Genomic DNA, 22,618 nt, shown 5'->3' with positions numbered 1-22,618 from the left:
GGTAGAAGCTGTTGAGAAGTCTTTTGGACCTAGACTTGGCACTCCGGTACCGCTTGCCGTGCGGTAGCAGAGAGAACAGTCTATGACTAGGGTGGCTGGAGTCTTTGACAATTTTGAGGGCCTTCCTCTGACACCGCCTGGTATAGAGGTCCTGGATGGCAGGGAGCTTTGCCCCAGTGATGTACTGGGCCGTACGCACTACCCTCTGTAGTGCCTTGCGGTCAGAGGCCAAGCAGTTGCCATACCAGGCGGTGATGCAACCAGTCAGGATGCTCTCGATGGTGCAGCTGTAGAATTTTTTGAGGATCTGAGGACCCATGCCAAATCTTTTTAGTCTCCTGAGGGGGAATAGGCTTTGTCGTGCCCTCTTCACGACTGTCTTGGTGTGTTTGGACCATGATAGTTCGTTGGTGATGTGGACACCAAGGAACTTGAAGCTCTCAACCTGTTCCACTACAGCCCCGTCGATGCGAATGGGGGCGTGCTCAGTCCTCTTTTTTTTCCTGTAGTCCACAATCATCTCCTTTGTCTTGGTCACGTTGAGGGAGAGGTTGTTGTCCTGGCACCACACGGCCAGATCTCTGACCTCCTCCCTATAGGCTGTCTCATCGTTGTCGGTGATCAGGCCTACCACTGTTGTGTCGTCGGCAAACTTAATGATGGTGTTGGAGTCGTGCCTGGCCATGCAGTCATGGGTGAACAGAGAGTACAGGAGGGGACTGAGCACGCACCCCTGAGGGGCCCCCGTGTTGAGGATCAGTGTGGCAGATGTGTTGTTACCTACCCTTACCACCTGGGGGCGGCCCGTCAGGAAGTCCAGGATCCAGTTGCAGAGGGAGGTGTTTAGTCCCAGGATCCTTAGCTTAGTGATGAGCTTAGAGGGCACTATGGTGTTGAATGCTGAGCTGTAGTCAATGAATAGCATTCTCACGTAGGTGTTCCTCTTGTCCAGGTGGGAAAGGGCAGTGTGGAGTGCGATAGAGATTGCATCATCTGTGGATCTGTTGGGGCGGTATGCAAATTGGAGTGGGTCTAGGGTTTCTGGGATTATGCTGTTGATGTGAGCCATGACCAGTCTTTCAAAGCACTTCATGGCTACAGACGTCAGTGCTACGGGTCGGTAGTCATTTAGGCAGGTTATCTTAGAGTTCTTGGGCACGGGGACTATGGTGGTCTGCTTGAAACATGTTGGTATTACAGACTCAGTCAGGGACATGTTGAAAATGTCAGTGAAGACACTTGCCAGTTGGTCAGCACATGCTCGGAGTACACGTCCTGGTAATCCGTCTGGCCCTGCGGCCTTGTGAATGTTGACCTGCTTAAAAGTCTTACTCACATCGGCTACGGAGAGCGTGATCACATAGTCGTCCGGAACAGCTGGTGCTCTCATGCATGCTTCAGTGTTGCTTGCCTCGAAGCGAGCATAGAAGTGGTTTAGCTCGTCTGGTAGGCTTGTGTCACTGGGCAGCTCGCGGCTGTGCTTCCCTTTGTAGTCTGTAATAGTTTTCAAGCCCTGCCACATCCGACGAGCGTCAGAGCCAGTGTAGTATGCCCCAATCCTTGCACTCAAGTATTATGAAACCAATATGAAACATAGAACACCATAGCAATAATGATACAAGGCATGCCTTTATGTGTTATGATATTGAATGCAAGGATTGTGCCTTACACACATGCTTGTTACGGGTCATAAAATCCACTGCTAACCTGGGCCTGTATTCAGAAAGCGTCTCAAAGTACGTGTGATGATCCTAGAGCATTAATACGGCCCTGAGGCTTGAAAGAGAGAGGTTCCGGTGAAAGTCCAGACAAAGGGGCTGATCTCCACAGAACACCAGTCTGTCCTTGCCCTCTAGGGTGTGTGGTCTATGTGTGTAGAGTTGCATCCTCTCAATGACACTGTGTACACACACGGTCATATCTGCTCTGTGTGACCCTGTGCTGCTGTCTGTCTCTCACCAGGCCAGGTGGCCGCATGTCCAACCCCCAGCAGGCCGACTTGCGGCTTTCCAGCACCATCAGCGAGGCTTCCACGGCCATTACCTCCTCCACTGTGGACACCGCCTCGGGGTCAAAGGTCAGTCCCAAAACTTTATCTGTTTACTTTCTCCCAGCCCTCTGCAATTTTACACGTTTTGAATTGCATTATCTTTTTGAACTACGTTTTAGTCATTTAGCAGGCGCTCTTATCCAGAGCGACTTACAGGAGCTATTAAGGTTAAGTGCCTTGCTCAAGGACACATCGACAGATTTTTCCTTGTCAGCTAGGGGATTCGAACCAGCGACCTTTCAGTTACTGGCCCAACCTTCTTAACCACTAGGCTACCTGCCCTCATATCTGTTTCAGTTTCTGTGCTGGGTGGAAACTACATTGAACAAAAATATAAACGCAACATGTTTCATGAGCTAAAATAAAAGATTCCAGAAATGTTCCATACACACCAAAAGCTTATTTATCTCAAATGTTGTGCACAAATGTGTTTACATCCCTGTTAGTGAGCATTTCTCCTTTGCCAAGATAATCCATCCAATGCCACGATGTCTCAAGTTTTCGAGGGAGCGTTCAATTGGCATGCTGACTGCAGGAATGTCCACCAGAGCTGTTGCCAGATAATTGAATGTTCATTTCTCTACCATAAGCCGCCTCCAATGTCGTTTTAGAGAATTTGGCAGTATGTCCAACCGGCCTCACAACCGCAGACCACATGTAACCACGCCAGCCCAGGACCTCCACATTCGGCTTCTTCACCTGCGGGATCATCTGAGACCAGTCATCCGGACAGCTGATGAAACTGAATTTGCACAACCTAATTTCTGCACAAACTGTCAGAAACCATCTCAGGGAAGCTCATCTGCGTGCTTGTCGTCCTCACCAGGGTCTTGACCTGACTACAGTTCGGCGTCGTAACCGACTTCAGTGGGCAAATGCTCACCTTTGATGGCCACTGGCATGCTGGAGAAGTGTGCTCTTCACAGATGAATCCCGGTTTCAACTGTGCCGGGCAGATGGTGTCATGTGGGTGAGCCGTTTGCTGATGTCAATGTTGTGAACAGAGTGCTCCATGGTGGCGGTGGGGTTATGGTATGGGCAGGCATAAGCTATGGACAACGAACACAATTGTGTTCCAGTTCCCACCAATATCCAGCAACTTCGCAGCCATTGAAGAGGAGTGGGACAACATTCCACAGGCCACAATCAACAGCCTGACCAACTCTATGTGAAGGAGATGTGTCGCACTGCATGAGGCAAAATGGTAGTCACACTAGATACTGACTGGTTTTCTGATCCACACCCCTACTTTTTTTTTAAAGGTATCTGTGACCAACAGATGCATATCTGTATTCCCAGTCGTGAAATCCATAGATTAGGGCCTAATGAATTAATTTCAATTGACTGATTTCCTTATATGAACTGTAACTCAGTAAAATCTTTTTTTAAATCATGATGCGTTTATATTTTTGTTCAGTGTAAATGGAATATACCCCTGTTACGGTCTCACCCCCTCAAGTTACAAACCTGTTAGTAAAGTGGATAGTTGAGTTTAGTTCAGTTTAGTTCAGTGTACAGGTGGGGTGGGAAACCTGGGGTAGAAAACCTGAAACAGGCTTCTAGATTTGTTTTGTACTTAATTGAAACATTAATTACAAAACGTCTGTAGGGGGCTGATTGAATTAAAGCTGCAGACTCTAGAGGGGGAAAGTCAGACGTGTGGATCCAAATGTTACACTTGGACTGCACCTGTCTTATGGAATGGTGCAGGTGGGGGTAAGTGTGACAGGCAAGGGGTGTGTGTGTGTGTGTGTGTGTGTCAAGTGCAAGGTGTGTGTGTGTGTGTGTCAAGTGCAAGGTGTGTGTGTGTGTGTGCGTGCGCGTGCATGCATGCATATCTAAACATAACAAGCTCAGTCTTCTCTCCAGGCTCTACTGTGACAACGGCAGAACACCCCCTCCCCCCTGCTCTAAGTTGCTGGTCTAACTTCTCCATATCCCTTTAAGGATACTGCTTAAAGCCAGGTGCTAGTGATCAGGCTATTGTTTAAAGCCAGGTGCTAGTGAACAGGCTAATGTTTTAAAGCCATGTGATAGTGAACAGGTTATTGTTTAAAGCCAGGTGTTAGTGAACAGGCTACTGCTTAAAGCCAGGTGCTAGTGAACAGGCTACTGCTTAAAGCCAGGTGCTAGTGAACAGGCTAGTGTTTAAAGCCAGGTGCTAGTGAACAGGCTACTGCTTAAAGTCAGGTGCTAGTGAACAGGCTACTTCTTAAAGCAAGGTGCTAGTGAACAGGCTAGTGTTTAAAGCCAGGTGTTAGTGAACAGGCTACTGCTTAAAGCCAGGTGCTAGTGAACAGGCTACTGCTTAAAGCCAGGTGCTAGTGAACAGGCTAGTGTTTAAAGCCAGGTGCTAGTGAACAGGCTAGTGTTTAAAGCCAGGTGTTAGTGAACAGGCTACTGCTTAAAGCCAGGTGCTAGTGAACATGCTACTGCTTAAAGCCAGGTGCTAGTGAACAGGCTAGTGTTTAAAGCCAGGTGCTAGTGAACAGGCTAGTGTTTAAAGCCAGGTGCTAGTGAACAGGCTACTTCTTAAAGCCAGGTGCTACTCAATAGGCTACTTCTTAAAGCCAGGTGCTAGTGAACAGGCTACTTCTTAAAGCCAGGTGCTAGTGAACAGGCTACTGCTTAATTCCAGGTGCTAGTGAACAGGCTACTTCTTAAAGCAAGGTGCTAGTGAACAGGCTACTTCTTAAAGCCAGGTGCTAGTGAACAGGCTACTGCTTAAAGCCAGGTGCTAGTGAACAGGCTACCTCTTAAAGCCAGGTGCTAGTGAACAGGCTACTTCTTAAAGCCAGGTGCTAGTGAACAGGCTATTGTTTAAAGCCAGGTGATAGTGATCAGGCTATTGTTTAAAGCCAGGTGATAGTGAATAGGCTATTGTTTAAAGCCATGTGCTAGTGAACAGGCTATTGTTTAAAGCCAGGTGATAGTGAACAGGCTATTGTTTAAAGCCATGTGCTAGTGAACAGGCTATTGTTTAAAGCCAGGTGATAGTGAATAGGCTATTGTTTAAAGCCATGTGCTAGTGAACAGGCTATTGTTTAAAGCCAGGTGATAGTGAATAGGCTATTGTTTAAAGCCATGTGCTAGTGAACAGGCTATTGTTTAAAGCCAGGTGATATTGAAAAGGCTATTGTTTAAAGCCAGGTGATAGTGAACAGGCTATCGTTTAAAGCCAGGTGCTAGTGAACAGGCTACTTCTTAAAGCCAAGTGCTAGTGAACAGGCTACTTCTTAAAGCCAGGTGCTAGTTAACAGGCTACTGCTTAAAGCCAGGTGCTAGTGATCAGGCTATTGTTTAAAGCCAGGTGATAGTGAACAGGCTACTTCTTAAAGCCAGGTGCTAGTGAACAGGCTAGTGTTTAAAGCCAGGTGCTAGTGAACAGGCTAGTGTTTAAAGCCAGGTGCTAGTGAACAGGCTACTGCTTAAAGCCAGGTGCTAGTGAACAGGCTACTGCTTAAAGTCAGGTGCTAGTGAACAGGCTACTTCTTAAAGCCAGGTGCTAGTGAACAGGCTACTGCTTAATGCCAGGTGCTAGTGAACAGGCTACTTCTTAAAGCCAGGTGCTAGTGAACAGGCTATTGTTTAAAGCCAGCTGCTAGTGAACAGGCTACTTCTTAAAGCAAGGTGCTAGTGAACAGGCTACTGCTTAAAGCCAGGTGCTCGTGAACAGGCTACTTCTTAAAGCCAGGTGCTACTGAATAGGCTACTTCTTAAAGCCAGGTGCTAATGAACAGGCTACTTCTTAAAGCCAGGTGCTAGTGAACAGGCTACTTCTTAAAGCCAGGTGCTAGTGAAAAGGCTACTTCTTAAAGCCAGGTGCTAGTTAACAGGCTATTGTTTAAAGCCAGGTGCTAGTGATCAGGCTATTGTTTAAAGCCAGGTGATAGTGAACAGGCTACTTCTTAAAGCCAGGTGCTGCTACTTCTTAAAGCCAGGTGCTAGTGAACAGGCTACTGCTTAAAGCCAGGTGCTAGTGAACAGGCTACTGCTTAAAGCCAGGTGCTAGTGAACAGGCTACTTCTTAAAGCCAGGTTTTAGTGAACAGGCTACTTCTTAAAGCCAGGTGCTAGTGAACAGGCTACTTCTTAAAGCCAGGTGCTAGTGAACAGGGTACTTCTTAAAGCCAGGTGCTAGTGAACAGGCTACTTCTTAAAGCCAGGTGCTAGTGAACAGGCTACTTCTTAAAGCCAGGTGCTAGTGAACAGGCTACTTCTTAAAGCCAGGTGCTAGTGAACAGGCTACTTCTTAAAGCCATGTGCTAGTGAACAGGCTACTTCTTAAAGCCAGGTGCTAGTGAACAGGCTTCTTCTTAAAGCCAGGTGCTAGTGAACAGGCTACCTCTTAAAGCCATGTGCCAGTGAACAGGCTACTGCTTAAAGCCAGGTGCTAGTTAACAGACTACTTCTTAAAGCCAGGTGTTAGTGAACAGGCTACTTCTTAAAGCCAGGTGCTAGTGAACAGGCTACTTCTTAAAGCCATGTGCTAGTGAACAGGGTACTTCTTAAAGCCAGGTGCTAGTGAACAGGCTACTTCTTAAAGCCAGGTGCTAGTGAAAAGGCTACTTCTTAAAGCCAGGTGCTAGTGAACAGGCTACTTCTTAAAGCCAGGTGCTAGTGAACAGGCTACTTCTTAAAGCCAGGTGCTAGTGAACAGGCTACTTCTTAAAGCCAGGTGCTAGTGATCAGGCAGTAGCATCAGCATGATATGAGCTCTCTTCCATTCCTCCCTCTCTCTCTCCTTCGCTCCATATCTCCCTCTCTTTAGCAGAGAACAAGAGAGCACACACACACACACTGTGCTTCTCTCTCTTTCTCACTCACTCACATGCGCACACACACACACTCTTTCTCACACACACACACACACGCACAGCTCCAAAGAGGTAAATCACGTCCACCCCATCAACAGGTGGGCCGACTATGATTGAAGGTGACACACAGGCGGACGATAGGGTATCCATCACACTGTTACTGATCAGTAACCATGGGACACCACAGCCTTTCACCACTGTAAACCCAGGACTGCGTCCTAAATGGCACCCTATTCCGATTATAGTGCACTATAATGCCAGGTGCTAGTGAACAGGCAGTCCAGGTGATGCTACCCATTCCCTCCCTCCTTGCCTCCATAAGGAATCAAACGGTATCCTTTGCTTTACTGACAAACATCAGCACTAACTATCTGCGTCAGTTTCCAGAAGTATGAGTCATGCTATTCCTCTGTGTGTGTGTGTCTGTTACGACGTTAAGAAAACAGTGAAAAATGGCGTGGCAGAACAGTTACATGTTAGTATAATTACGGTTTTGTATTATTCATGAAAATAAGCAACAGGTGGTTCCCAATTCCGTTAACTTCTTTATTGCTATTGTCAAGAGTTGTCAAACTCTTCAAAGTATTGTCAAAGTATTGTCACCACATAGTAAATAGCAGACAAATACATACTGAAACACGATGATAGAATCAAGAGCCTGTAGCTTGTATACTGTATAGTATGTAGCTTGTATACTGTATAGTATGTAGCTTGTATACTGTATAGTATGTAGCTTGTATACTGTATAGCATGTAGCTTGTATACTGTATAGAATGTAGCTTGTATACTGTATAGCCTTTCACTGACAAAAGCAGAATCTTACATCAGAGACCCTGTTGTATGGAGTGATATTAGTGACAACAAATTCAAATTCAATTTCTGATGGCACTAATAGCAATCCATATTTTACCCGGCCTGAAAATAGACTACAACAAACCACGTAGACAAGGGAATCTGTTGTGACAGCGCTTCTGCCATTTAATGTCTACCTACCATGCTTGGTCAGCCACAGTTATTTAAATTTTATAATTAGCCGCTGTTTTCCTTTCCACCAGCTGTAGCGCCAGCGTCCCTGAGCTACGGACAACGCCGCTAAAGCACATGTAGCCGTCACACCCCGCCACTTAAACCAAACCCCTCTGCTGTAACGTCCCACTCCAGTTTCAAATAGATATGATGGGAGTGATGGTGTGTGTGTGTGTGGGAGGCAGTGTTGGGATTAGTTACTTGAAGGTAGGCAACAACACCTCCACTACGCTGATCCTCAACACAGGGACCCCACAAGGGTACGTGCTCAGCCCCCTCCTGTACTCCCTGTTCACCCATGACTGCGTGGCCACGCACGCCTCCCAACTCAATCACCAAGTTTGCAGATGACACAACTGTGGTAGGCCTGATTACCAACAACGACAAGACAGCCTACAGGGAGGAGGTGAGGGCCCTGGCGGAGTGTTGCCAGGAAAATAACCTCTCACTCAAAGTCAACAAAACGAAGGAGCTGATTGTGGACTTCAGGAGACATCGACGGGGCCGCAGTGGAGAAGGTGAAAAGCTTCAAGTTCCTCGGCACACACATCACTGACAATCTGAAATGGTCCACCCATACAGACAGAGTGGTGAAGAAGGCGCAACAGCGCATCTTCAACCTCAGGAGGCTGAAGAAATTTGTCTTGGCCCCTAAGACCCACACAAACTTTTACAGATGCACCATTGAGAGCATCCTGCCGGGCTGTATCACCGCCTGGTAAGGCAACTGCACCGTCCGCAACCGCAGGGCTCTCCAGAGGGTGGTGCGGTCAACCCAACGAGTCACCAGGAGCACACTGCCTGCCCTCCAGGACATCTACAGCACCCGGTGTCACAGGAAGGCCAAAAAGAACATGAAGGACCTCAGCCATACATTACTCGTTACATTTAACCCCTTACACTTAGTAGTAGTGGTAGTGCGTTGCTAGGTAACGATGTAAACGATGCCATATGAATGTGGCCATGTAATATGGAATGCATAACCATAGAAGCAATTAAAAGGGAACAGTTTGGAGATTGTGGGGAAATTATTAGACTAAAGGTGATGACACAACAGTTCACCTGACACAAGACTGAATCCAAACATTACACTGTTGATTTTATGTGCATTTGACATTTACTGTACTTTTTACCACATTTGTTGATAATGAAATCTGAAAATATTCTGTATACATTCAGTAACATGATAAGAATATTCTTGTGGTCCTCTGTAGCTCAGCTGGTAGAGCACGGCGCTTGTAACGCCAAGGTAGTGGGTTCGATCCCCGGGACCACCCATACACAAAAAAAAATTATGCACGCATGACTGTAAGTCGCTTTGGATAAAAGTGTCTGCTAAATGGCATTTTATTATTTATTTTATCTTGGAAAATGTGTTGTAGGTGCAACATAAGACAAACAAATGACAAGGGTTTGAATGTGAGGACCAACTGGTGTCTCCAAGTGACCATGCACCTCTCCAAAGTGTGCACAGTTCCTAACTCATTTCAATGCACTTTTATGACTCAAAGAAGAGTCTTCAACGAAGAACGTGAGCTCTGACATCATGTACAATGCATTCAGAAAGTATTCAGACCCCTTGACTTTATGTTACAGCCTTATTCTAAAAATGATTAAATTGGGTTTTTCCCTCATCAATCTACACACAATACCCCATAATGACAAAGTAAAAACAGTTTTGTAAAACTTTTTGCACATTTATAAAAAATAAAAAACTGATATGACATTTACATAAGTATTCAGACCCTTTACTCAGTATTTTGTTGAAGCACCTTTGGCAGCTATTACAGCCTCGAGTCTTCTTGGGTATGATGCTATAAGCTTGGCACACCTGTATTTGAGGAGTTTCTCCCATTCTTCTCTGCAGATCCTCTCAAGCTCTGTCAGGTTGGATGAGGAGCGTCACTGCACAGCTATTTTCAGGTCTCTCCAGAGATTTAAGATCGGGTTCAAGTCCCGGCTCTGGCTGGGCCACTCAAGGACATTCAGAAACTTGTCCCGAAGCCAGTCATGCGTTGTCTTGGCTGTGTGCTTAGGGTCAATGTCCTGTTGGAAGGTGAACCTTCGCCCCAGTCTGAGGTCCTGAGCACTCTGGAGCAGGTTTTCATCAAGGATCTCTCTGTATTTTGCTCTGTTCATCTTTCCCTCGATCCTGACTAGTCTCCCTGTCCCTGCCGCTGAAACACATCCCCACACCATGATGCTGCCACCACCATGCTTCACCGTAGGGATGGTGCCAGGTTTCCTCCAGACGTGACGCTTGGCATTCAGGCCAAAGAGTTCATTCTTGGTTTCATCAGACCAGAGAATCTTGTTTCCTTTAGGTGCCTTTTTGGGCAAACTCCAAGCGGGCTGTCATGTGCCTTTTACTGAGGAGTGGCTTCCGTCTGGCCACTCTACCATAAAGGCCTGATTGGTCGAGTGCAGCAGAGATGGTTGTCCTTCTGGAAGGTTCTCCCATCTCCACAGAGGAACTCTGGAGCTCTGTCAGAGTGACCATCGGGTTCTTGGTCACCTCCCTGACCAAGGCCCTTCTCCCCCGATTGCTCAGTTTAACCAGGCGGCCAGCTCTAGGAAGAGTCTTGGTGGTTCCAAACTTCTTCCATTTAAGAATTATGGATGCCACTGTGTTCTTGGGGACTATAACTGTTTTGGTACTCTTCCCCAGATCTGTGCCTCGACACAATCCTGTCTCGGTGCGCTACGGACAATTCCTTCGACCTCATAGCTTGGTTTTTGCTCTGACATGCACTGTCAACTGTGGGACCTTATATAGACAGGTGTGTGCCTCTCCAAATCATGTCCAACCCAACTGAATTTACCACAGGTGGACTCCAATCAAGTTGTAGAAACATCTCAAGGATGATCAATGGAAACAGGATGCACCTGAGCTCAATTTATAGCATGTTACTATACATCCACTGGGTTCCAATTTAGGCGCTTATCAGTGTCCAAATTTGCCATTTCCAACCTGTATACGGGTACGAGTGTAAAGGGCTACCAAAAATAACTTCTTACTTTAGAATATTACTTTGTGTGGAAAGTAACACGCTATATTACCCGTTATATTGTTTGATTGTCGTGCTCTAGATGGGCTACTTACTAACTAATGTTTGATCACTAGTTTCTCCTTTCATCTATGGCCCTGCTTCCCTGTGCTAGTCTACAAGTGCTGTGCTATCATATGGGCTGCTTAATTAGCCATATATACAGTGCATTCGGAAAGTATTCAGAAATCAACTGGCAAAAGCTAGCTTTTCATTTAGCTACTTCTGTTGAAACGGGACAAGAAGGCTACAAAACATTTCCATACAAACAACAGATAGTAATAATAGCCGCCTCATTTCGCTATCTGACAGATACATCAGTCAACTAAAGAGTAGCCAGTTTCTGCTCTGCTTGCTTTTACAACTCGGAGAAAGAGGGCAACATATAGACACTGACAGCAGCTGCTTCTGTTCAACTCCAGTGCTGGTCCAGCCAGCCTTTCAGAAGCTTTTCGTTCACACAGCCTGTCCACCCGCTCTGTGGTGTCCGCATGGTCCTAAATCCATCCGGCTGATCCCTCCAAACAGCCTACCCTACTGCTCTAAGGTGTCTGCATGGTCCTAAAGCACACCTATGCCATTTTTGGGGGGGACTGGGGGGGACAAAACTGGGGGGGACAAAAATGCAATTTCAGAATGTGCGGGGGTCATGACCCCTGTCCCCAGTGAAAGTTGCGCCCATGCTTGCCACTAGAAGGGAAAGGCCTCTATGGGCTTTGCTATCACAGAAGCGATCAATGGCAAAGAACAGAGGTGCACCCTCTATACATTTCTATGGACAGCACGTGTCATGACATTTCTCCTAACAGCCTTTCTCCGCTCGCTCTAAAACTAAATGAGGAAACAAGTCGAGATCGGATCATGGAAACATGGTAGAGAAACTATTATGAAAGTAATGCACGAGTTAGTTGACAAAGTAACTGTAATAATATTACCCAACGCATTAATTTACTCCGTTACTCATAAAAGTAATCTGATTACGTAACACGTTACTTTTGTATTCCGTTACCCCCAACACTGGTGGGAGGTGGTGTGTGTAGTGTACAGGACACGTCACGTCCTGTAGTCTACACAAACACACACACACACACACGGCCTCACTCACGTCAAATCACGGGCATGTCAGTGGGAGTTGATTGAGGCTTAGATACTGTAAGTGATTTGAGATTATGATAGGCTCGTGTAACTCTGTGTAATTATGGTACTGGAATAGCGAGTGTTACAGTTCAGCGAGGGGGAGGGAAAGCGAACACATGTGCAGCGCTGATGTCAGAGGCGTCGTTTAATGATGGTCCCACCCCCCACAACATGTTGCGTCCTGTCCAAATGATACGCTTCTTTCCCTTTACTTCAATGGTTAATTACAGCACTGGGCAGTAGGTTGTAATTCAAGTCAGAGGGACAAACACACACACACCGCTCCACAGAGGCAAATCATGTCCACCCTATAAACAGGTGGACCCAGAGAGATGATAGGGCATCCTATTAATGCTTTGGAGTGTATATGACTTAATTATAGGAACTTTAAGCATGTGACTTGCTGTCTGTCTGCCTGTGTTGGTATGTACTGGCTGTATGACTTAATGGCTGGTGCGTGTTTGTGTGTGTGTGTGTGTGTGTGAGCTTGTGTGTAGGAGCGTGTGTGTGTTTGTGTGTGTGTGAGCTTGTGTGTTTGTGTGTGCTGGTGTGTAGGAGCTTGTGTGTGTGTGTGTTTGTGTGTGTGTGAGCTTGTGTGTGTGCTTGTGTGTAGGAGCTTGTGTGTATGTGTGTGTGTGTATACAGGCCTGCGTGCAGGTATTGTCTCCATGAATGCATTGGGTCTGTTGGTTGGTAGTGTCTACCATGCCCAGGCGATGCAGTGTGTGTCTGTGCGTGCGTGTGATTGGTTCATGGCCCTTACCCCACAGCTGTGTCTCACTAATGGCTGTTAGATCGATCCTCACCTGTGGACAGGATCACACAGACACACCGAGAGGGCATCCAGTCAGCCACCAAAAGCTGTCCTATTGACAGCTACATCTATAATTTTATCAGCTGTAACTATGTTCATTATCACTATAGACCAGGGATCATCAACTAGATTCAGCCGCGGGCCGATTTTTTTCTTCAGCGGATGGTCGGGAGGCCGTATCATAATTACAAATAAATTGTAGACTGCAAATTTGAACGCAAGAAGCAGAAACAGATATAATATTTGACTAAAACATAATTTCAAACCTTGCTTACATTTGTATACGATCATGTCTATATTATGCGTGGGAATACTTGGGAACAGATTTCCTAAATTAAAATCACTTGGAGCTGATTTCCTGGTGTTTTTACAGTCTTTTATGTCTAACAATGACAAAAACACTTTAATTTTTTGGTCAAATAAAATCACCCAAATTCAGACCATTACACACATCTAATTATCACTACCACTATAGACTGTTATACAGCTGATTATCACTACCACTATAGACTAATATACAGCTGATTATCACTACCACTATAGACTAATATACAGCTGATTATCACTACCACTATAGACTAATATACAGCTGATTATCACTACCACTATAGACTGTTATACAGCTGATTATCACTACCACTATAGACTGTTATACAGCTGATTATCACTACCACTATAGACTAATATACATCTAATTATCACTACCACTATAGACTGTTATACAGCTGATTATCACTACCACTATAGACTGTTATACAGCTGATTATCACTACCACTATATACTGTTATACAGCTGATTATCACTACCACTATAGACTAATATACATCTAATTATCACTACCCCTATAGACTGTTATACAGCTGATTATCACTACCACTATAGACTGTTATACAGCTGATTATCACTACCACTATAGACTGTTATACAGCTGATTATCACTACCACTATAGACTGTTATACAGCTGATTATCACTACCACTATAGACTGTTATACAGCTGATTATCACTACCACTATAGACTAATATACATCTAATTATCACTACCACTATAGACTATTATACAGCTGATTATCACTACCACTATAGACTAATATACAGCTGAGTATCACTACCACTATAGACTGTTATACAGCTGATTATCACTACCACTATAGACTATTATACAGCTGATTATCACTACCACTATAGACTAATATACAGCTGATTATCACTACCACTATAGACTGTTATACAGCTGATTATCACTACCCCTATAGACTATTATACAGCTGATTATCACTACCACTATAGACTAATATACAGCTGATTATCACTACCCCTATAGACTGTTATACAGCTGATTATCACTACCACTATAGACTGTTATACAGCTGATTATCACTACCACTATAGACTGTTATACAGCTGATTATCACTACCACTATAGACTAATATACATCTAATTATCACTACCACTATAGACTGTTATACAGCTGATTATCACTACCACTATAGACTGTTATACAGCTGATTATCACTACCACTATAGACTGTTATACAGCTGATTATCACTACCACTATAGACTGTTATACAGCTGATTATCACTACCACTATAGACTAATATACATCTAATTATCACTACCCCTATAGACTGTTATACAGCTGATTATCACTACCACTATAGACTGTTATACAGCTGATTATCACTACCACTATAGACTGTTATACAGCTGATTATCACTACCACTATAGACTGTTATACAGCTGATTATCACTACCACTATAGACTGTTATACAGCTGATTATCACTACCACTATAGACTAATATACATCTAATTATCACTACCACTATAGACTATTATACAGCTGATTATCACTACCACTATAGACTAATATACAGCTGATTATCACTACCACTATAGACTGTTATACAGCTGATTATCACTACCACTATAGACTATTATACAGCTGATTATCACTACCACTATAGACTAATATACAGCTGATTATCACTACCACTATAGACTGTTATACAGCTGATTATCACTACCCCTATAGACTGTGTGTCCTATAAGGCTCCAGATCCAGTGGGAGCGTGACATAACTAACCACTATGGATGTATGTGTGTGTCCTACAGGGCTCCAGGTCCAGTGGGAGGGTGCTACATTTTGGGAAGCGAGAGCAGTCCATCAAGAGGAACCCCAATGTCCCAGTGGTGGTTAGAGGATGGCTCTACAAACAGGTGAGCAACACAAGCGCGCACCCTTGTACACACACACACACTTACTTGCTGCTGTCTATCATAGGCTGCCATGGCAACAGGGGTCATGGACACATCACATGGGCATGCGTTGGGTTGCTTGACACAAACAGAATAGAGCTCATTGGTTGATAGGTGTCTGAAGGACAATACTGATTGGCTGATAGTGGGACATATACAAGGCAATCAAGCCAGTGAAGATGATAGACCTGTGCAGGCTGTCAGTTGATTGGTCGGCAGGAACTCGGGTAGCAAAGCTCATTGGTTGACACATAAAGTGGTGCAAAATCTACAGGATACTGTTGATTGGTTAGTAGAGAAACATAGAGACACACAGGATAGAGCTCATTGGTTGATAGGTGTTTGTAGGACAACACTGATTGGTTGATAGTGGGACATATAGGATAGAGCGCATTGGTTGATAGGTGTTTGTAGGACAACACTGATTGGTTGATAGTGGGACATATAGGATAGAGCTCATTGGTTGACAGGGGTTTGTAGGACAACACTGATTGGTTGAAAGTGGGACATATAGGATAGAGCTCATTGGTTGATAGGGGTTTGTAGGACAACACTGATTGGCTGATAGTGGGAATTATAAGATAGAGCTCATTAGTTGATGGGTGTTTGTAAGACAACAGTGATTGGATAAACTGATAGCTGGGTGTAGGGCTGCACAATTAATCGAATCCACATTGAAATCGCAATATTGACATGTGCAATATCCATATCGCAAGAGATTCCCCCTCTCTCCTCTTATGGCTGCTTCCCACACATACCAAGCTCTGCTCCCTGTCACTCAAGCAGTACAGTTCCTCCTCCTCCTCTGTTAGTCACTAGAAGTTTGCATGCTGTTCTGTTAGGTCAAATGCAGTCAACAGATTGCTACAAACAAGAACAAGGCTACTTTCAACTTCGCTTCTTAATATAAATCATTCTATTTCTATGATTCCAGTCACCTAAGTGTTTTGATCAATATCGCAATCGCAATATTCGGTCATAAAATGGTAATTAGATGTTTTGGCCATATCGTGCAGCCTTAGCTGGGTGTATGGATCGTATTGTACAAGTCTATTTGTAGACTGTTCTCTCTGTGTGTCTGCCTCCCAAACGGTGTGCTGTTCCCTATTGTCATGTGGTGAGGTGTATGTGGTGTGGAAGTCAGGCGCAGGACACCGAGGCTCAGTCCAACAGAGTTTACTCAAAAATCCAACAAGGAAACGGTAAACAAACTACCTCGAAACAATCAGAGGCGAGCATTTACGCACAATGCGTAAAACACTAAAACAGCAAACAAGAAACAAAACACGCAGCACAACGACAGGCGAACAACAACACACAATCTAACTAACACAAAACAGGGAACTTATAGGACACGTAATTAGGACACAAACAGACACAGGTGTACCAGACAGACAGTATAAATATGGCTCCCAATCAGAGATAACGAGCCGACAGCTGACACTCGTTACCTCCGATTGGGAGTCACTGACCAAACATAGAACGAGAACACCTAGACACTAAACACAGTACAAAACACACGGAAATCTACACACCCTGACTCAACATAAAAAGTCCCAGAGCCAGAGTGTGACACCTATGTTGTGTACTACTTATGACCAGAGCTGTGAGTGTGCGCACGCTGTTTGAAGTGGGTTTTCTCTTCCATCCGCTTCCCTCATTCCCCTGACTGTGAGTGTTAAACAAAACAAAAAAGCAATGGCAGATGTAGCAGGCCAATAAACGAGTGTAGGCCTAAATTATCTATTTCTTTTTCAGGACAGCTCTGGGATGAGGCTTTGGAAGAGGAAGTGGTTTGTGTTGGCTGACTACTGCCTGTTCTACTACAAAGGTGAGACGATTTTGTGTCTGTGTCTGCTCTAGGGGGGGATTTGACGTGGTATTTAAGTGTAGACTTGATGACTTTATAGCGCTGTTTCTGTGGTACTAACTTGGCACCGAGGTGTGAGCACAGAATGGGTTGTACTCAGTGGCGGCTCCTGAAAAAATTCTCAGGGGGGGCAATTTTTCTGATGATTTAGGTGACCTACACACATTTTAAAAAAGATATGTCCAGCAACAACATGAAGACAGGGGCAGCATATAAGTCAATACCAGAAGCATTTATTGACTGATCTCAAAAGTGTTGGCTTACCAGGGTTGGTGGAGCCCTCAGTTTCATCTTTGCCTCGCAAAGCTAACTCAAACACTCCGCAAAACTTCACACACTGGATTAGCCGGCTGAGGATGTGGCGGTTCTTGCTAATGTCGTAGTAAATATATTTGTTATAGTGAATATGGAATATGATATGTTGAGTAAAATGTTGTGCTAAGATCTATTTAGGTCAGGAGCTGGTTATAAGTTCTGTTCCTATCCAATAACAATGGACAAAAGGGTCCTATCTTGTCAGCCTTGTCAGTTTCAGTTCTCCAGTAAACTTGTGATTATCAACACTAACCTCATCGTTGTGGCGGCGGACAGCTAGCCTGTATCCCTCATCCAGTTGAGTGGGAATGTTCACTCTCCCCAAAGCAGACAATCTCAAACAGCTATCCATGTGGGTCTTTGACAGCTCATGTTTCTTAATCTTTCCTGAAAGATGGTGCATGTCCGTTACACACCAGTCGCTGTCCAAGCGGTGCTGTCTGCCGTGCCGCCTTCAGGGTGAAAGAGTAAGCAGGGGGTAGCAGAAGACTGCATTAGCTACATCGCAGCCTGCTAGCCAGGTTTTTCGTTCGTACCAATTTTTGGAAAATCCTCGGGTGTAGGACTTCCCCCCTTTAGTAGAAACCTGTTGAATTATTAAATTTGGTCTGGGAGGTCCTAATTGTTTCGTTGCCAATTTATCTTCATTTGTTCGCCGACAAAAAGGAACTTCTTTCAAAGACACAATCGAGTTGCACTGAAGCCTAGCCATTTTGATAGTAGTAGTGAATTGATTGATGCTGCTACCCGCTCTTTTCTTAGTTACGTTCATGGTTATGTTACGTATGACGAAAGCGCGTAAGTGCAAGCCCTCAGAAACCCATAGAGATTGTATTGAAAGCTCTGATATTTGAAAAAAATAGATTTTACATGGGAGTCTATGACAGACTTCTGGGCGATTTTCAACCTGACTGAAATCGCCCCAAAAGGGGGGGGGGGGCATTTGAAGCACGACTTTAGCCTGATTGGACATTTAGTGGCACTGTGGCAGATCAGACGTCTAGATTACAACACTGATAACTACTGTTGCCGTGATATAATTGATTAGAAAAAAAATCCCTTCCTTTTCCCGTTTGGCAGTGCGTCGCCCATATCGCCCTATTGAACACACCGCCCCTGGTTGTACTTTCCTGAATTAATCAGGTACTTACTAGCCTTTGTGCCAGTCTGCTTGTGATCAATTGCCAACTCCTTGTCACTCGTTGTAATACCAAATGAGTGACAAGGAGTTGGCAATAGAGCAAAAACAGGCTGGCACAAAGGCTAGGTATTTACAGTACCTATTAAAGGGACAGTTCACTCAAACTATCCTTTAGTCTTTTGTTGAATAGTGCACTGTTAATACAATCCCAGAAAATTTTGCATGCCAGCAGTCAAGTTTTCAAGATGGAGCACTTTCAGTTCAGAGCAAAACTGTCATATTGGCAAAGTTGTTGTGAAGATGGGGAGGAGTACAGTATGTCTGTTATAAAAAGATGTTCTGCGTTTTTGACACAAACATCAACTGTACTAGTTGTTCAGGCTTTAATTTTGTCCCATCTTGATTACTGCCCGGTAATATGGTCAAGTGCAGCAAAGAAAGACCTAGAAAAGCTGCAGCTGGCTCAAAACAGAGCAGCACGCCCTTAACTGCACATACAGAACTAACATCAACAACATGCATGCCAGTCTTTCCTGGTTGAGGGTTGACGAGAGATTAACTGTTTCTCTTCTAGTTTTTATGAGAAATATTACTTTGATGGAAATTCCAGATTGTCTGCATAAACAAATAACATTTATCTCAGAAACCCATACATACCCCACAAGACATGCCACCAAGGTTCTCTTCACAGTCCCCACGTCCAAAATGAATTCACGGCAACGCACAGTATTATACAGAGCCATGATCGCATGGAACTCCCTTCCATCTCCAATTACTCAAATAAACAGCAAAATGAGCTTTAAAAAACGGATTAAACAACATCTCATGGAACGGCACACACACACACACATACGCACATATGCACACACACACACACACACACACACACACATACACTAACACACCCATAATTATTTTGGGGTATTGTTTCTATATTGTTGTATTTTACATCTGTGTGACTGTCCTTGTCTATCAGTGTTTTGTTACTTGTCATGTTTTGTGTTTTGTGTGGACCCCAGGAAGAGTAGCTGCTGCTTCTGCAAAAGCTAATGGGGATCCAAATAAACAAATAAATGATGATGATGATGTGTTTTGCATCATGTGTTCGTCATATCAAACTATCCTATTAAAGTTATATTGGCTCAGATAGAAAGGCAAGAATTGGAGCATAAAGGAAGCTATTTATAGTCAATGTTTCAGCACGTGCCTTTCTCAACCTTGGATCTTGGCTGAGCTTTGTGAATGACAGTATTTGCCTAACGAGCCTGGAAATAAGCTGAGCCTTGTGAATGACAGTATTTGCCTAACGAGCCTGGAAATAAGATGAGCCTTGTGAATGACAGTATCTTACTTTTTGTAAAAAGTAGTGCACTATACTCGGAACAGGGTGCCATTTGGGACAAAGACTGTGTCCTAATCCCTAGCCAACTGTCCCACATGTGAACCGTTCGCAATGTTGCCCTAACGTTAGGAGAGGGTTAGGCAAGCGTTACGTAAGAGATTGGCACCCGCCTGTCTCTAGTTGATGAGGGAGCCAGAGGGTTAATCAGTGATGGTGTTAATCTCTCTTACTGTGTCACTCTCTCTCTCACTCTCTGTCTTTCTCTCTCTCTCTCCCCACTCTCTTTCACTCTCTCTCAATTCAATTAAATTCAAATGGCTTTATTGGCATGGGAAACGTGTGTTAACATTGCCAAAGCAAGTGAAGTAGATCATAAACAAAAGTGAAATAAACAATCAGAAATGAACAGTAAACATTACACTCACAAAAGTTTCAAAGGAATAGAGACATTTCAAATGTCATATTAAGGCTATGTACAGTGTTGAAATTATGTGCAAATAGTTGAAGTACAAAAGGGAAAATAAATAAACATAAATATGGGTTTTATTTACAATGGTGTTTGTTCTTCACTAGTTGCCCTTTTCTTGTGGCAACAGGTCACAAATCTTGCTGCTGTGATGGCACACTGTGGTATTTCACCCAATAGATATGGGAGTTTATCAAAATGGTATTTGTTTTCGAATTCTTTGCGGGTCTGTGTAATCTGAGGGAAATATGTGTATTTTAATATGGTCATACATTTGGCAGTAGGTTAGGAAGTGCAGCTCAGTTTCCACCTCATTTTGTGGGCAGTGTGCACATAGCCTGTCTTCTCTTGAGAGCCATGTCTGCCTACGGCGGCCTTTCTCAATAGCAAGGCTATGCTCACTGAGTCTGTACATAGTCAAAGCTTTCCTTACTTGTGGGTCTGTCACAGTGGTCAGGTATTCTGCCACTGTGTACTCTCTGTTTAGGGCCAAATAGCATTCCAGTTTGCTCAGTTTTTTGGTTAATTCTTTCCAATGTGTCAAGTAATTATATTTTTGTTTTGTCATGATTTGGTTGGGTCTAATTGTGTTGCTGTCCTGGGGCTCTGTGGAGTCTGTATCTGTCTCTCACTTTGACTCCCTCCCTCCCTCCCTCTCTCTCTCTCTCTCTCTCTTCTCTCTCTCTCTCTCTCTCTCTCCTCTCTCTCTCTCTCTCTCTCTCTCTCTCTCTGTTGCTGTCCTGGGGCTCTGTGGAGTCTGTATCTGTCTCTCACTTTGACTCCCACCCTCCCTCCCTCTCTCTCTCTCTCTCTCTCTCTCTCTCCTCTCTCTCTCTCTCTCTCTCTCTCTCTCTCATCTCTCTCCTCTCTCTCTCTCTCTCTCTCTCTCTCTCTCTCTCTCTCTCTCTCTCTCTCTCTCTCTCTCTCTCTCTCTCTCTCTCTCTCTCTCTCTCTCTCTCTCTCTCTCTCTCTCTCTCTCTCTCTCTCTCTCTCTCTCTCTCTCTCTCTCTCTCTCCTCTCTCTCTCTCATTCCACTCCCATCTCACGCCATCTCATCTCTTTCAGTCACCATCAGCTTTATCTGTTTATTTCTCTTCTTTACAGTCTCTCTCCTTCTTCATTAATCTTGCTCTCCATACTTCTGTCATTCATCTGTCATTCCTTTCCTCCTTTCTCTCTCACTCCTCTCTCTCTCTCTCACTCACTGTCTCTCTCTTTCTCTCTCTCTCCATCTTCATTCACTCCCATCTCACGCCATCTCATCTCTTTCAGTCACCATCAGCTTTATCTGTTTATTTCTCTTCTTTACAGTCTCTCTCCTTCTTCATTAATCTTGCTCTCCATACTTCTGTCATTCATCTGTCATTCCTTTCCTCCTTTCTCTCTCACTCCTCTCTCTCTCTCTCACTCACTGTCTCTCTCTTTCTCTCTCTCTCCATCTTCATTCCACTCCCATCTCACGCCATCTCATCTCTTTCAGTCACCATCAGCTTTATCTGTTTATTTCTCTTCTTTACAGTCTCTCTCCTTCTTCATTAATCTTGCTCTCCATACTTCTGTCATTCATCTGTCATTCCTTTCTCTCCTTTCTCTCTCACTCCTCTCTCTCTCTCTCACTCACTGTCTCTCTCTTTCTCTCTCTCTCCATCTTCATTCCACTCCCATCTCACGCCATCTCATCTCTTTCAGTCACCATCAGCTTTATCTGTTTATTTCTCTTCTTTACAGTCTCTCTCCTTCTTCATTAATCTTGCTCTCCATACTTCTGTCATTCATCTGTCATTCCTTTCCTCCTTTCTCTCTCACTCCTCTCTCTCTCTCTCTCTCTCTCTCTCTCTCTCACTCCTCTCTCTCTCTCTCTCTGTCTGTCTGTCTGTCTGTCTGTCTGTCTCTCTCTCTCTCTCTCTCTCTCGCTCTCTCTCTCTCTCTCTCTCTCTCTCTCTCTCTCTCTCTCTCTCTCTCTCGCTCTCGCTCTCAGCTCTCTCTCTCTCTCGCTCTCTCTCTCTCTCTGTCTCTCCCTCTCTCTCTGTCTCTCTCTCTGTCTTTCTCTCTCTTTCTCTCTCTCTCTCTATCTCTTTCTCTCTCTCTATCTCTTTGTCTATCTCTCTCTCTATCTCTCTCTCTCTCTCTGTCACTGTCACTGTCTGTCTGTCTCTCTCTCTCTCTCTCTCTCTCTCTCTCTCTCTCTCTCTCTCTCTCTCTCTCTCTCTCTCTCTCTCTCTCTCTCTCACTCACTGTCTCTCTCTTTCTCTCTCTCTCCATCTTCATTCCACTCCCATCTCACGCCATCTCATCTCTTTCAGTCACCATCAGCTTTATCTGTTTATTTCT

At 44.4% G+C, this 22,618-nt stretch overlaps 1 protein-coding gene across 2 annotated transcripts in view; it reads left to right on the top strand.

Moving 5' to 3' along the window:
• Positions 1 to 22,618, top strand: part of LOC311148988 (pleckstrin homology domain-containing family A member 7-like) — a 168,231-nt gene that overhangs the window by 94,154 nt on the left and 51,459 nt on the right. For both annotated transcript variants that reach the window (XM_084186041.1, XM_084186042.1), the window contains 3 exons: positions 1,963 to 2,077; positions 15,010 to 15,114; positions 16,912 to 16,984. In XM_084186041.1, coding sequence (XP_084042167.1) covers positions 1,963 to 2,077; positions 15,010 to 15,114; positions 16,912 to 16,984 — 293 coding nt within the window. The remainder of the gene's footprint in view (positions 1 to 1,962; positions 2,078 to 15,009; positions 15,115 to 16,911; positions 16,985 to 22,618) is intronic.

The sequence above is a fragment of the Coregonus lavaretus genome (assembly GCF_964263955.1).
Source record: "Coregonus lavaretus genome assembly, chromosome: 21".
Taxonomy (NCBI): Eukaryota; Metazoa; Chordata; class Actinopteri; order Salmoniformes; family Salmonidae; genus Coregonus; species Coregonus lavaretus.
Note: the sequence above shows the minus strand (reverse complement) of the source record. Positions and strands in the feature narration are given on the sequence as shown.